Genomic DNA, 17279 nt, shown 5'->3' on the forward strand with positions numbered 1-17279 from the left:
CGTTTTATGGCTAAATATAATTTTTGAATAGTTATTTTTAATATCTTTTATGAAGTTTTTACCACTTAAACTTAAATTTCCTTCAGTTATAAAGTATTAAGGCACAATTAAAATCGTTCACACATCATACGAAACAATTAGAAGCGTAGCCAGGATTGTTTCAAGAAGATATATACTAGAAAATATATTTAGTCAACGTTTATTTTCAGTCCACTAAATTAATTATAAGAAGACTTAGCACCAGTTTTAAGAGCATGAGTATCAGTATTACAGCCATCCGTAGCAAAACTCCTTTATTTTAAATAAATTTAGATTACGAGTATAAACCAATTGGACTTTTAACCGCTGAAGTAGTACTTCTAAACCCACCCCTACAAAGATTACATTTTTCGGTATCGCATTTGTAAATAAATCACCCATTAATCTTTCTTGTTCACCTTGTTTTGAATAAATTTATGTTAGACTATATAGCCATTAGGCTTCTAACCGTTAAATTCTTATCTCTAAATACATCACTGCAAAGATAACATTTTTCGGGATCGTATTTGTAGATGAACCTGTTTTTCTTATTTATAAAACCACTACAACAATAAATATAGAGCGATTTCTATTCGTACAAGCGCCCCTTCACTGAGGTCATTGTAAACGATTATCGTATGTTATACAAATATGATAACTAATCAAACAACTATTTATGTGAATATGGTTATATATTTTAGATCAACGATATTTTATTATTATTAAGAGCCAGAAGAGTCCTATTGTACTAGTTTCACTATTGATTACACAAAGCCCCTTAAAGCTTTTAATCTGCTCTGATGAGTTCTTAATCTGCTCTGATGACAGAAGTTCCATATGAAACAAGTTTCCATAACTAGTGCGGTATTAATTGATTTGAATTATCTCTTCTCATTATCTAATCGAAAGGTTTATTGAATTAAATTTTATATTCGATCATGCATTTTTTTATAAGAAAAGCAAATAAAACTATAGTTGCGATTATTACTGTGATTATTGAAAGTCTTATTTTCGAATAGTTCGTTATTTAGTTTCTTCTGTGCAGATCAGAAAAAATATTGTAAATATTGTAAAATGCATATTATTTTTTACCTAAAAAATTTAATCGCATTAAATGGATTTTGCTTTGACAAATGTATTGCCTTGAATATAAATTCATGTGATTTTCCATAGCTACCAGGAAACTGTAAAGCACTTGTGTTAGATATAGTAATATATTTGAAAGAAAGCGACAAATAAAGAAGTCGACTATTTGGGTGCAATTCTCATCTAAACTACAAATTGGATTGCAAATATATGTAAATACATCCACAAGTGCCATCTGAGTTTCTAATATTCAAATCATCGCAAATCGTTTAAAACCTTATAAGATTCAGTTAAAAACTTGAACATTTAAATTCATTCGTTGTTAGTCCAACAAAAGAAAAGTGAAAGCTAAAGAAGAAATTAAGAAACTCGGCTTAGTGGTAATTAACATTTCAAAATCTTAAATAATTCAAAATTCAAAATAAAAACAAATGAAATTTGCATTAAATACTCATTGCGGTATCAACATATGTACGTGACACCTCATTTTTCACCATTTCAAATCAAAACTGAAAACTGAAAACTGACAACTAACAACTGAAAACTGAAACATGTAGAAGCGTTCACTTGGAGTTCATTTGGAATTTGCAAGTATGCGAAACCTCTGTGGAATTTTACTGCAGTACATAGACCATCTACGAACTTAAAGTAAGGTTAGGGTTAGGGGGACTACTCCGCACAATGTTCGAGAAAAACGAAAAAGTTTAAAACGATAAAGCCATAAAATGAAAATGTCATACTTTCGCTTTTGTAAGTGGTCATCTTTTTTTAATTGCTAGAGGAATTGTTTTTGGATAAGCGGAGAAAAACCAAAACCACTCGGGCAACATGAATACCAAAATAATTTCTACTCAAATCATTAAATAGACGTTGACATTATTAACCTAAACAAGCAATTATTTACTTTTATGTGGCAAGTCTTCATTACGTAAAACGATTTACCCAAATTTAATTGAAAAAGTAAAATTTAAAGAACGGAGTCTGAAGAGCTTTGAATATTACTGTAATTTTGTTTTACTTCTAAAAATTCATCATAGTGAAAGTGACAGTTACTCTGGACCTCTTGAACACAGGTTGTGGGTGTCGACGCAACCGAAAAATACTTTATATTAAATATTCAACTTATTTGTCTCTCTATGTAAATTTTGTATGGCGTGCTCCAAACATATTTATGATACAATGTATTAAGTTTCAGTTTAAATTTTTTATACAAGAAAAAAAAAACGAAAAATGAAAATTATGAAGAAAATAAAAGCGTATTTTTTTTAGTCACTTTAGTCTTAAAGCATGGACACACATAGATCTACCCAAATGAATACTTAAATTATTATTCTTAAGTGATTTAAGTAATGTCATCTTGGTTTGCTTTATAGTAAGAACTTATTCTGGAGATTGGGGTTATATTTATATCTTAATTAGCCGATTAACAAATCAATGAATAAATTTAAAACTACATATTAACTCTCGTGAAATATTCACTATATAGGTAAGTGCAAGTGATTTTCGATTTCATTGATTATTATAGAAATAGTATCGAAATTTAACAATTAAAAATAAAAATATAACTAATTCAATTATTATTGTACAGCTGGGTTATTATTTCTTTCTAATATAAATACAGCAAGTGAATTTGTTAATAAACTTTCACAACAAATTTACACAACTCCAGAAAAATGTGCGAACATTAAAGTTAAATATTGCTTTGAGTCAGCTGGTTAAGGTGCGCTGACTCTAAACTTCAAATTTGGCAGGGAACAAATTCGAATTCTGATACTTGCAGTCTCATAATATTATTTACGTATAATTGAGTATAAGAAATATTTCTGAAGACCACTGATGATGGGTATTTGGTAATACCCGAAACAGCCAAAAATTCAATCAATTAAAATACCATATTTATAAAATGAAATTTTGTTGTTGTTCACTACAGTTCGAAAAACTTCCATATTGATTAATAATAAAACTATCGGTGATACCTTTTTCCCAATTAGATCACATTGCAGAAATTTTTTAATCATTTATCAATCATAAATTTTCTGTTTTTCTTTTATTCTGTCGTAATAGTTATTAACTCATTTCATGTTTTCTGAACGTTCTAGATCTGAATCGCCGAAGGAACTTAAATATGTTGTTATAGTAATTCTTATTACAATATTAGCATTTTTAACAATTCGTTGTTATTGTGATCTTTATTAGATTTAAATACATATAATAATATGTCGGTTATTCCTAATAGAAGTATAGCCGTATATAATGACCAATTCAGGGTAATACCACAGTCATATGTTGTATAAATATTTAAATTCAATTTTTTTATATTTGACTTAACTATTTTTAGTCAACATAACCGATAAGAAGAGTTATAATCAATATTATTTATTCAAATTTAAAATTTATAATTAAAACTCCACAAGCTAGAAATATTAGTCTGAAATTATAAATTTTATTATAAAGTTAAATAATTAAGTTGAAGTTTCCATTTTCCAATTTTTAATTGATTAACAATTAATAACTTTCACTTCTTTAATTACTCTTTCACAGCAACTTTGTATGATTTCCCTTCTATATGAATTAAAAAACAGTTTCAAATCTCTTAAATCAAAACAACATTGTCAATTTATGTAAAAGAAAATGATTATTGCAATATAAATTCTTCACCAAAACTTCATCAATTGTTTCCTTTTATTTGTTTAGTTTTATTCATTTATAATTCATTAAATAATGTCTTATATTAATTAATTTTTATTTCTTTACAGAAAGTAGAAAACTTTTTGGTGGGTACCGAATTACACCTAAAAACTGCCGAGCAACCAAAACACTACCGTCTACTGATCCACGTTATGACGGACCCAAAATTTGCATGTTTAATCATGAATGCGCACAGCGTAATGGTGAAGTTGTTGGTGCTTGTATGGATGGATTTCTTTTTGGCGCCTGTTGTCAGATACCCAGTGCCAATGATGTAGAACACACATTAATCAATGAAGCTCAAAACGCTTACTATCATCAACATCAGCATAAATTGCAGCAAACAATATCCAATTCAGCTGCAGCACAATCCTATGAAAATTATGGAGAAAACATAAATAATGAGCATCTTGCCGATGAACGATATGAGAACGAGAAATTACCCAAGTATAATATAAGCCAGCCAGTTGATAGCTACAGTGATAGCTTGCAGCAATCTCAAGAGAACTCCTATACTGATTTACAGAAAAATGAACACACAAACAATAAAAATAACAACGATGAGCTAAACAATTATCAAATAACAACGATTGTCAATTCGTACAATGACAATTTGCTTCATGATGTGCAAAAAACAGACTATAATCAGAAAATAAACTCTGCTTCTTATGATTCTTCATCAGCTGAGCAAAATACTAAATATCAATCGCATCGAGATCCCATAAAAAATAATGACAAAATTTCATCCTATGATAACTATAACGACATTTCACAACAAGAACAGGAACAAGAACAAGGAAACGATTCAAATCAATTGAATAATCTAAGTTACCAAAATGAACCTCAATATTCTCAAACGAATACTGCAATTGTAACACATATTGAAAAAAACAATTCTGCAAATTATCACGTCCCAGACTTAGATAATTCACAGCAAAATATTTACGAGCAGGAAAATTTAAATAAAGTTTATCAACAACTAAGTGAAAATATTTATGACAAACCGGTATCCGATATCAGAACTGAAACCCAGAGACCAGAGTATACTATGACAAGCAGTGGTACCGGCAGTTTGGAAAATATATTAACCACCGACACTACTGGTAATACGTACCAAAACTCTAATGAAAATCAGCATGAACAGCAGAGTTCTATAAGTTCACATCAGCAACTTGATGAGAATACCAATTTCAGCTTACAAGAAAGTATTCAATCGGGTAGTGTTGAGAATGAAAATGGTTCTAAACAAGAGACCAGTTTAGATAGCCTTCAAAATCCGCCGCCGACTATTCATGTGAATAAAAATTCTGTTAAAATATCTTCACCTTCATCACATGTGCAAAACGATGATTTTGTAATGCAAGTGTTAAGTACATTACCCCCTGGACATGAAAATGATCAAATAACTTTCACTACAGAAATACCAATGAAAATATCAAGTCTTGGCATTAATGATCAATCAAGTTCAGAGTCGAGTTCATTCGAAGAACCTATGGCCGTTAGTCAAACTCCACCCAATATTTCACAAAATCTATTTACAAATGAAAAAACAGATCACTTAAGTCACAAACAAGGAACTACCCCGCAGCCAGATCCCCAGCACACGGAAGTAAGACCGGCATTTGTTCATAATGATCATGCTCAAGCAAATTCTCCACACCAAAATCATCTTAACTTAAATGCGGGAGAATTCACTCATAGTGATATTACACATCCTGGAGCTGAAACTGTTCTAATCGAAAACGATTTGCAATTCTCTACTGGATACGAGCCGGTTCCAGTCTTTATCAGTTCTCCATATCAAACTACTAATTTTAGTACAGAAAAAAATAAATCCGACTTTAGCAGTACAGGCAGCAATCCAACGACCAGTGCTTCAATTACTACTCCTGTTGACTCAATCGAGTCTATAATTTTGCAACTAAATAACACAAACCATGGCCCAGCTTATAATATAGTAAATAATCAAACGCCTTCATATGTTTCTGATGTTACAAATTCTTATATTTTAAATAATAATTCCAAAAATTTTACATCTACTCTCAATTCAAAACTTCGTCCAGCAACAAGTGAAAAATTATCAGTCACCGATACTGATGCAATCAAAAATCAACCAAGCTATCCAACCTCTACAGTACCAGCTTATTTGGAACCAGTAACTACAATCTTGAATTTGAACAAAATAGTAAATTCTGATAAACAACAAATTCCGTCATTATCAGGATATGATGTAGGTCTGACTTCAGTATTGGAAGACCATACAATGCCTGAAATGACATATAATGATGCTACAGCTCCAGACACAGTTCATCAAACATCAGAATTCAATAAAATGCCTGCATTGGGAATAGCGTATCCAGTTGATGTATCGTATATTGACGAAGAAGGCAATTTGTCTGCTGATATAAATGAGCAAAGTAACACAAGTCCACAAAAATCGTCAACTACTTCAGAAAAACCAAACCCATCGAATACGATTCAACCAATATATAGCCAATCCGCCGCAACTTATTCAAATTTACTGCAGACAAACAACAATGTACAACATCCAATTGCATCTTATATCGGCGTAGTGCCACAAAATAATTCAAAACAGCCGCAAATCACTACGTATACTCAAACAACTAATACATACCAACAAAATGAACAAAGCTCCTTACATCAAAGCTCAGATGCTGGTAAATTCACTACCATTAGTTATGTCGATGAAGATAGTTATGCTACTAAGCAAACAACATCGAAACCAACAACATTATCTTATCTTTCAGACACCACTGCAACAATAATACAACCCCAATATGAATCTACCACTTTGTACGTTTCCAACCCAACTCCAAATTTGATAAAAAATACAAATAAGCCGAACTTACTCATAAATAAACGCCCCAGTTCCACAAATCAAAAAATTACGCCAAGACCAATAACTTCTCAAAATAAATATGTTCAGTCATCTCTTCAAACCTCATCTCCAGAAAACAATTATCAGCTTAATACAAAAGTACCTTTAACTGTACCACCGACAATTCAAAATGATCAGACGATCTATTTACAAAAACCAACAGTTCAAAATTACAACTCAAAAACACCGTCTCAATATCAAGAAAATGAAGAGGAAAATTCAGGTTCATATCAAAGTTATTCTCCGATTGGAACACAAAATATTAAAAAGCCAACTTCAAACAAACCATTAAATTCGTATGATAAACCAATTTATAAACCATCAAACTTGTATAATTATGAAACTGTACAAATACAATCAAGTTCCGAAAATCCACAGCATCTAGTCAATAATAACAACTATAAGGATAAAATCGCCACAAACACATATTTTCAGGAAAACGTTAAACCAAATACAGACATAAAACTAAACACGCAACCTACATCAGATTATCAACAAGTAAGCATAATAAAAATGCCCTCTTCCGCAAATTATAATGATAACGTCTCAAAGGAACCAAGTATTATACATGTAGGAAAACGTCCAAACACGTCAAAGCCGCTTAAAACAAAAGTTCCCAACAAGCCCGTTTCAACAAGTTATGTAACTGGACCCACTTCTCCACGTCCTCCAGCAACGTTTGAGTACCACGAAAGTGAAATACCGCCATTGATCATTGCGGATGATAAATTAGATACATTCGTACAAAATAATGTCCAACAGAATATTAATAATAAATTATCAAGTATTTACTCTTCTCAATCTCAATATCAGCAAACGCCTGTGGTGTCGCAACGCCCACAAAATGATTACAAAAAACCTGTTTTTGTAAAAGTTCACACAACTGTTAGACCACCGGTTCCAACCGTTTTAATTACACCGAAACCCACTGGTAATTACGCCGTTACCTCAAGTACTTGGATCCAGAAACATAACAATACTATACATAACAATTTAAATTCATTTTATTTTAATACAACACCAAAACCAAATGATAAAATATCATCACAAGAATTTGTAAACATTCCACCGATTTCCTCAAATGATTTTGACGATTCCGGATATTATGGAGTTCAAAATATTGCTCAATCTCCATTTACACAAGCAACCACTGAAGCTATGTACGTAATAACATCTGATAATAGGCCATCATATTCTAGTTATTATAAACCCACGCCTAATTATCCTCCATACAAAACACCAGACGAAAAAACTGACTTATCTCTAACAGGAGAAGGAGCTACATCAATAAATGATTTCATTAATTTCCCTCCAGTACGAAATCCAAATCTAAATATGTCAGCAACTTCAAGTGCAGTTACAAGCGATCTTGAACTTTCCACACCAGCTTTCGTTGAAGATGGAGTACTTAAAGACAAAATGAATACTTTAGTACATAAAATAGTGGAATCACTTCAGGGTAATTTTGATGCATTGGCTGATTTAATAGATGAAACACCAGGAAACTCAGTTCCAATTTCCACATATCAGGCAGACACAATACATTCTTCTGTTGGCACCACGACATATACACGTAAACCGACAAAACAACCAACCCGCGTAACAACAGTTAAGACGAAAGTAACTAAGTCAACGACAAAGAAACCAGTCACACGACTGTCAACAAAAGCTCCAAATAAGAAAACTACAGTTTCCACAAGGAAACCAGTAACTAGACGTACAACAACACGCAAGCCAAGCACAGGTAAACCAACTAAAAAATACACCACAACATTAGCACCCGCGCAAGATGAACTAGTAGATGAAGAAGATGAAGAGGACATTAATCCAAATGAAAATGAAATTGATCAAAATGAAAGCGTTAGTTCTTCCGGAAGTGGTGGACGTAAAATTCGTAAGTTTTAAATAATAATATATTCCTTTCAATTACCATGCATAGATCCGAAACAACTGTTTCTTTTCTTCTTAATTTATCACTCACAAACACTTTAACATCATTTTGAATCCAAAAATCCAAAAATCCTTTTTCCTAAACCGATAAAATTAACAAACTAAAATATCTGTAACCCAATGCATAACAAAATTTCATAGTGCGTCGCATCAACGAAATCACACACAACTTTTAACCAATATCCATTTATTCCTTTTAAACGCTCCTTTCAATTCTTCAATTTCTATTGAATAAAAACCTTATTAACCCTTCAATACACATCTATGCTGTTACTATGCTCTCCCTTCTCCTAACCTCACATTTCAATCCCCATCAACAGAATGCGGCGTTCGACCACATGTAAAATCAGGCAGAATCGTTGGCGGCAAAGGTGCTTCATTTGGAGCTTATCCATGGCAAGTTCTTGTGCGCGAATCTACATGGCTGGGGCTATTTACGAAAAATAAATGTGGCGGTGTTCTTATATCAAATCGATATGTTATAACTGCAGCACATTGTCAACCAGGGTAAGTAACCTAATTATTTATCTAAAAATTATCAACATAAATTAATATTGCACACACTTTTTTCCTTTTCTACCTCTTGTCATCATACACGACAGCTTCCTTGCTTCTCTAGTAGCCGTCATGGGTGAATTTGATATATCTGGCGACTTAGAAAGTAAACGAGCAGTGACGAAAAATGTGAAACGAGTGATTGTCCACAGGCAGTATGATCCAGCAACATTTGAAAATGATTTGGCGTTATTGGAACTAGAAAGTGCAGTACAATTTGATACTCATATAGGTATATATAATATAAATATTTTATATTGTAGTTTTTTACACAACACTACAAGTAAATATACGAGAATACATAAGAAAATCGCTTAAAGAACACACATCTATTCACTTGGTTGGACAATTTTTCTAAACCCAATCATTTTCTCTAATGATTATTTGCAGCAACTTGAGGGCTCACTTAAGGGCTATATTAAATGCTATATTTGAGATCGTATGAAATGTGGGTACCAATTTTTTATGCTGTAGAACTGTTAGCAAGTTAATTGTACGAAAACTAGACACAGTTTTTTAGCTACAAATTAAATTAAAGAAAGAAATAAATAATTAAAGAAATAATTAAAGAAATAATTGGGGAATATTCTAACTTTAGTAGTTATACAAACAGAGTTTCGTTGGAATTGAATACCTTAAGTGCAGAAGTGACATCAAATATTTGCAAATGAAAACTTGTCTATGAGATTTTTCTGAGGTCTTCAAATTATTATTATTGTTTTGTACTTGGAGAACTCAAGTAACAATTTATTTTATTAATGGAATATTAATATATAATTAAGAAATAATTTAAATGTGTATATACATATTTATAATAGTAATAATACAAAAAAATAGTAGTAGATATTGCCAATAAGGTCATCTAATGGCTTCACCGGCACAGAATCTAATGCACAAAATTAAATGCAGTATTACTGATTCTAAAATAGCATTCTTCAATATATCAGTGGATGGTTTTCACGTTCACAATATGAATTGGTTTTATTATTATTGGAAAATACATATTTCAGCTAATGATCGGTTAACAAGCAACTTTTGATCATTATTTGCTAGATAAAATCTTCGGTCAGGATGTGTTAATTATGTTTTTCTAATGCTTGATTTAAATTTCTTGAATTTCAATAAAAGTCTTGTCTGATAGTCTTGCTTGATTATTACAACCACAGCCAAGATATAATTAGTGGTCATGAATTTCAGTTAAGCAATATGCTGTTTATCATATATATCATCATACCAGTTCTCATGACATCTATACTACTTATGAATACATTATGAAAAATCTTCTTGCCAATGCATTAAAAAAATTTTTATAATTTTAGTTCCCATTTGTATGCCATCAGACCAAGCTGACTTTACCGGACGTATGGCTACTGTTACCGGTTGGGGACGATTAAAATATGGAGGTGGTGTACCATCTGTTCTTCAAGAAGTTCAGGTTAATACATATTCTGTAGTTCATTTCTCAGTTATTTCATTTATTTTTTAATTAATACATAGGTTCCAATTATTGAAAATAGCGTTTGCCAAGAGATGTTCCATACCGCCGGTCATAACAAGAAAATTTTAAGTTCATTTTTGTGTGCTGGATATGCTAATGGACAAAAAGACTCGTGTGAGGTAGGATATAAATTCTTAATTAAAATTAACTTTATTAGTTATCAAAAATAAGATTTTTGAAAAGAAAATAAAAAATTAAAAATTTTATTTATAAATTAAATTTATAGGGTGATAGTGGCGGACCGCTAGTTTTGCAACGCCAGGACGGTCGCTACGAATTGGCAGGCACTGTTTCGCATGGAATAAAATGTGCGGCGCCATATCTACCCGGAGTGTACATGCGCACCACATTTTATAAGCCATGGTTAAGAAGCATAACTGGTGTAAAATAAATTTAATTAATCCAGTATTCTTACTTCATGATTGCCCAACACCAATGTATATTTTTGAAATTTGAAATTTGTGGAAGCTTTTTGCAGTCATATTGCCTAAATAAGCACCATTTTTTAACCTACCAGTACCAGTCGTGCCAACAACGCCTTTCTTAATTAATAAATTTAGTTTTATTTTACTTCTTTCTATATTTCTATATAAACTATTTAAAATCGCTTTACAAATCGTTTCTCTGAAGATTTACTTATATATATTTACGTATATATATGAATGGCACAATTTTAATTTAGTATAAATTATTGCGAAAAGTACTTAGTCTGAATTTGAAATTGTACGATTATTTAATAACTTAAGTTATTTATTTATTTTATACTAGGAATTTTTAGGCTTAAAAATATTTATATAATTATGTATTTATTTTATATCATATGTACAATTCGAAATGACGAGATTGATTAATATTTTTGTCATTCGCTCATTACCTTGTGAATTTATTTGCATTTCGAAGCATTAACAATGCATACTATATGTCATTATTATTATTTATTTATTTATTTATTTATTTATATTAGATAACAATTTTAGAATAATGTAGAAAAATTTACAAGTGTAACGAATTCTTAGTTTACTTAAAAATTGTTGAAAGAGTAAGTGAATTTATTTTAAGCACAATTCCAATAATTTATTTAAATATAAAAAAATATATGATTAAGTAAAAATTCAATAAAAAATCAATTAATTATTCTTTATTTGTATTCTTTATCCTTATAGGGAAGAACCCTGTTACATCTACCATAATTTGAGACTTACTTGCAATTTGCCACATAAATATTTCTGCTTCACTTTTGCGTTTTCACTTTAAAAATAATATCTCAATTAATTAAATATTGCGAATTTTTCATACTTCTTCTTCTTTTTTATTTTCATTATGTCCTCAGATAAAGGGCTCTTGATTTTCATTAGATGCTTTGCATTAAATATTATATGTATTTATCCGTTATAAAAACGGATATTATTCCGTTTTTATTAACCGTGCAATATTCAGAGAGAGAGGGAGAGTGAGACAGAGAGACCGTAGTTTTAATTTTTCCTTTAACCCTAGGAATTATTTTCTAGTACAACCTAGTAGAATAGCTAGCGACTGAAATGAAGTGTATCGTTCTACACAAGTTGTGTTAGATGTAAAATTTGTTTGTGATGAGATGTGATTAAAACCAACATTTTTTGGTACGGTGATATAGATCCATTGAACCGTTTAAAAAGCAATTTTACACAGCGCCAAATAAAGTCATTTCTAAAATATTTTAACTCGCTTAATCTGAAAAATCTGATTACCGTAAAACCTGTCTACCCATTCAGATATTGCCAAATAATGCTTTATTTTGTTCCTCAGCCGTGTCACTCGACAATAAGCTGCTTAATACAAAACTGTACTAAAACCTACATGAAATTATGGAGCCCAATTATGGGGTACTGCAGCAGACAAACCTGGGAATTATTCAACGTTTTCAATCAACAACACTACGAATAATCACAAATGCACCTTGGTATATAACGAATGAATTGGTGTATAACGAAGAATAATGCTCATCACATATATATGCTGGTTACACACCTGATGTGTCCTCCAATACTTTTATAAGACTGAGAAGAAAAACGTCGAGAGGCGTTTTACATATGTATAAATAGATCACACATTTTAATTGTAAGTATATATGGATATGACACTGAGCATAGTCCATATGCGCCTTTCTTTTTTCAGATCATAATAATTATTATTACGACTCATATTATTAAATATTTCTTATTGTCATTTATACCTGACAGATTGTAATAAAATAAATGGATTAACAAAAATTGATTCATTGTATCAATTTCGTGTTAAGCCTTTATTTAAACCAAAAGAATTAGAGGCAAACAGGACAAGTCATTTTATTGGATCCAGAAAGTAGACGAAATTGCCGATAATACATATAGAAATAAGCCCTAGTGCAGAATATTTACTTCACCAGATTTTTTATTTTATATTATTTCTAAAAAATATAGAATTTATATAACAAATTACAAAACACAAAATTTTACTCTTTTTTTCAACTTGAACATAACGGTTATATATCTGTGAAATACTTTTTCTTGAAAAATATGCTTTCAACTGATTTTGCAATTTTTTTTGAAGGAAAACTTGAAAATGTATAATACATAGACCGCGTCAAACCATTTTAATTGCATTGTTTTGCAGTAGAGCTTCATAGATTATACACATTTTATCAATAAAAAGTCAAAATAAAATAAAAAGTTGGATTTGTAATACACTCATACACACTATAATAAATAATATCACAATAATCACCCACAGATTTCTGATTATTTTTTGAATATGCCCTAACCGTGCATTATTGCTTATAAGCAGTTTTATTTTATTTATTTGCTAATTAAAATAATAAAATGCTTTAAGACCCTGACCCCAAATATGAGTTTAAAATACTCAAACACTTAAACTTCAAACTATAATGTTTTATTTAATCAATATTTTATATAATTAAAAATAAAAAATTAATTAATAAACATATTTTAAAAATTTGTCATTTTTTATTTTCATTAAATTAAGGTAACTAAACAAAAAGCAAATATGTGTTTACTTATATTTTTACTCTTACAGAAATATATACAATAATTTTAAATAAAATTCTAACATATTAAATATATTCAAATATTTTTTTTTGTTGTAAATTTCGCATAAGCCTGGAATAAAATATTTATTATAGTAACTTTTAAAAACACAAAACCTTAGCTTCTGTGCTTATAAACAAAATCATTTATTAAAACATAATTTAATAATCGATTGGAACAAATTCTACTTAAATGCTTTTCATTTTATATATTTTTCATATATTTTACGATTATTTTGTGTCACGAACTGAACATTTTTTATATATTATTCTAGTGTATGGCATATGATAGGAAAACTGTTTCTGTGAATATAAAATTATGTAAAACATTGTAAAAATATGTTTCAAAATACAGATTTTGGAAGGTTTAGCAGTATTACATTGACAAATTTTTTATATATTGGAAAGTGGTCTTGCTGTTTATCAGTCTTTGAAAAGTCTTCAAATAATCTATTTCTTTTTTTTTTTGTTATTTATTTTATATTTATGATGAGGTCAATATTAAACAATTTAGCTCAGTTAAAATTTTTAAAATAAAACAAAAATTTTATACAATGGTACCTTCAACTGTTGAATAAGGTGGACAAATTTTATCTTAATCCTTAAGCATTTATAAGATATATAAAGTTTACATACTTAAACCTTATTTAATTAACTTATTTTATAAAATGTTAAATGAAATATTGATCAATTGAGTTCTAGCTTTTTTATATACAACTTTAACATTTAATTTAAAAATGTATATCATTTTATATATAAGACATTAATACAGCATAAATATAAATAATGTGTAATATAAACATTTAAGTTTAAATGAGATACGAAATTTTGCATGGTCAATTTTTATATAATTTTAGTGTTTTAAATGTTCTTTGTTTTTAAAACTAATTTAACTACCATTTCATAAAACTAATTTATATAATTAATTCAATAATTTTATATAATAAAGAAATTATTAAAACTGTTTTTAAAATATGTTGAAACATTTTCGGGTAACATTTATTTTTATCTACATATTCAATGTGTTAGAAAAAAACTTGTACATTTGGAACAACCAATGCTATACATCGCGAATAAATCTCCATAAGTTAACTTTAACTCCATTATAATTTTGTATTAACATTATGTGTAATTGTACATAGAGTCAAAGCACTTTTTTTATGAATATTATACGTATATAGGTGAACATTCCAAAATGTTTATGAATTTAATACATTACATTACCATTGCATTCCAGTAATGGTAAATTGAGTAAAAACAAAAACTTTGGGGGCTATCGCAAAATCAACTAGTTGCAACTATTGAAAAAGATATTTAATTGCACATGGGTTATTGAATTTATAATTTAAAAGGTCTATATATTTTTTATAAAATAATCAATAAAATGTATTTATCTCTTATTTACTTATTTCAAGTAATGAAAAAATTATTTTTAATTAAAACAATATAAAAACTGTATGCATAATTATATCCGATCCAACGCAAATGCATAAGTGAAATAGTATTTATATTTATTTTATGGGTCAGTTTATTACAAACAATAAAACATTTTAATAAAATGTTCAGTGTTTAATTTTGTCCTCTACTGTTATACTAGCCAATGTTTTTTTAATTCTAAGTGCTGTTAACCTCGCAACAGGATTTGGATACCAACACTCTTTCATTACTTTGGCCATGCTGTGAAGCACGTCAGAAGTGTGCCAACGATTTGGTATACTAGGTCGCATTTTATCACCACATACAACCTAATATAAAATATTAAATAAACATTATTATTCGAATGCAGTGAATTTTCAATGCAGTATTACCTTTCTCATTTCCTCAATACTTGGGTCAGGTTGCACCACATCATAATATGGTAATTGATATTCATCATACATCATTCCACTATTGCAACGACGTGCTATCTCCCATAATATTAACCCAAAAGCATATACATCAGCACGTTTGTATGAATCAAAATGTTGTGCGCTCATACTTTCATCTAGTACTTCGGGTGCCATATATCTTTTCGTGCCCACACGATGAGTTGAAGGAATATCAACCGAATCATTTTTTTCAACGTGACGTACAGCTAAACCCAAATCTCCAATAGCACAACTTAAATTTGACTTTACTAATATATTTTTAGACTTCAAGTCACGATGTGCTATGGCTGGCTTTCCTCGTGTACCTACAATATCCATATGCAAGTGTGCTAAACCAGTAGCAATTGAAAGTACCATATTAAGCATTGTTTTTGTATCAACAATATGCGTTGTAAGATAATCGAATAACGACCCATTTTCATGATAATCAGTTACTAGCCATAGCTGCGTCCACGTACCATTATCTACAAATACATATTTAGAAACTTTCACATTTCGCAAAAACCTAATTATTTATTTCTGACCTTTATTATCTGCCGCAATAAAACCTAATATATTTTCATGCCTTAACATAACGGTTTGATAGATTTCTGCTTCTCGGAACCATGAACATTCCTCACGACTAGAAAATATTTTGACTGCAACATTTTCACCACGCCAACGTCCACGGTATACCTCACCGAAGCGACCCTTTCCAATAACATGGCATAATTGTATTTGACGAGCAATAGATCGCTGCACCAATAACGGTAAACCAGCTAAATAATAAAATAAATATATTTTCATAAAATCATAAATGATCAGTTGCTGTATGGCGATATGATATTATATAGTCATTAGTTGTACAGATTTTCTAAAAATAAAAGAAATGTTTAATGGGAAAATTATTGGTTCGGGAAAAAATGTTGGAAATAAGTTTACTAGCAGTGGTAAAAGTTTAATACTTTTCAACAAAAATCTGCGTCGGGCTTAATCTTTGAAATCGAAACTTTTAATGACATTTTTAACATCTACATCCCCAATGTCTATGTCTTTGTTCAGGCATTCTATAGTAAATTGAAGTAAATTCAAATTATTAATTTTAAAAAAATGTAGAAATGATATTATCCGGAAATCAAAATAAGAAAATAATGCTAACTATTCAATTTGTAGTGGGTCTGCTATAAGTTAACAACACCAGTGTTAACTGGAAACTGAAATTTTTATAGATTTCCAAAGATCGAATTTATCTAATATTTTTTATCCCATTATATATATACGATGATATATGATATATATGATTGGCCAGAACCAGTACGGCTAACTTTATTTCTTATGTTATGTTTCTAATAATATTCGCCTTAAATTCTTTTTTATCAAAAATTTTCTCATCGAACTAAAGACAGACACAAGTTATCTTTCTTCAACTACTTTTTACCGATAAAATGTGGTTAATCAGTGAAAATGGTTTTATTGTTGATGTTCAATTTTCAAAAGTTTTTTCACTCTGGTTTTTATCACACAGGACAGCTTCTAAGGGCGTAGAAAAACGCTTAATTTTTTTCTTAATGTTTGAGAATAAGAAAAAGTCATTGGGTGCAATGTCGTGGTTATAAGGATTGCTGTTTTGTTTCGGTCTCATGGACGTAGAACCATGATTCGTCTCCCATCACGATG

The 17279-nt window shown here is 29.9% G+C and overlaps 2 protein-coding genes across 2 annotated transcripts; one reads left to right on the forward strand and one right to left on the reverse strand.

Moving 5' to 3' along the window:
• Positions 1-3860: 3860 nt before the first annotated feature.
• LOC119662982 (serine protease filzig) lies at positions 3861-11216 on the forward strand (the record flags this gene model as incomplete). The annotated part of the gene is made up of 8 exons (XM_038072641.1): positions 3861-4214; positions 4722-4768; positions 4826-8585; positions 8962-9148; positions 9244-9428; positions 10516-10631; positions 10694-10813; positions 10921-11216. Coding segments are annotated over 8 exons (4934 nt in total), but the record flags the coding sequence as incomplete, so codon positions are not given.
• A 3980-nt stretch (positions 11217-15196) lies between these two features.
• On the reverse strand, positions 15197-16416 carry LOC119662983 (TGF-beta receptor type-1-like). The gene is made up of 3 exons (XM_038072642.1): positions 16148-16416; positions 15564-16087; positions 15197-15500 (listed from the first exon to the last, which is right to left on the reverse strand). The coding sequence occupies exons 1-3, from the start codon at positions 16407-16409 to the stop codon at positions 15318-15320; spliced, it is 969 nt and encodes a 322-aa protein (XP_037928570.1). The 5' UTR covers positions 16410-16416; the 3' UTR covers positions 15197-15317.
• Between the last annotated feature and the right edge of the window lie 863 nt (positions 16417-17279).

This window comes from Teleopsis dalmanni, unplaced genomic scaffold (genome assembly GCF_002237135.1).
Source record: "Teleopsis dalmanni isolate 2A unplaced genomic scaffold, ASM223713v2 unscaffolded_contig_0054, whole genome shotgun sequence".
Lineage (NCBI taxonomy): Eukaryota > Metazoa > Arthropoda > Insecta > Diptera > Diopsidae > Teleopsis > Teleopsis dalmanni.

Coding starts and splice junctions, on each gene's coding strand:
- LOC119662983 (XM_038072642.1), bottom strand. CDS start 16,409: ATGAAAATATATTTATTTTATTATTTAGCTGGTTTACCGTTATTGGTG. Junction 16,088..16,147: donor TATTGCGGCAGATAATAAAG/GTCAGAAATAAA, acceptor ATGTATTTGTAG/ATAATGGTACGTGGACGCAG. Junction 15,501..15,563: donor GTATTGAGGAAATGAGAAAG/GTAATACTGCAT, acceptor ATTTTATATTAG/GTTGTATGTGGTGATAAAAT.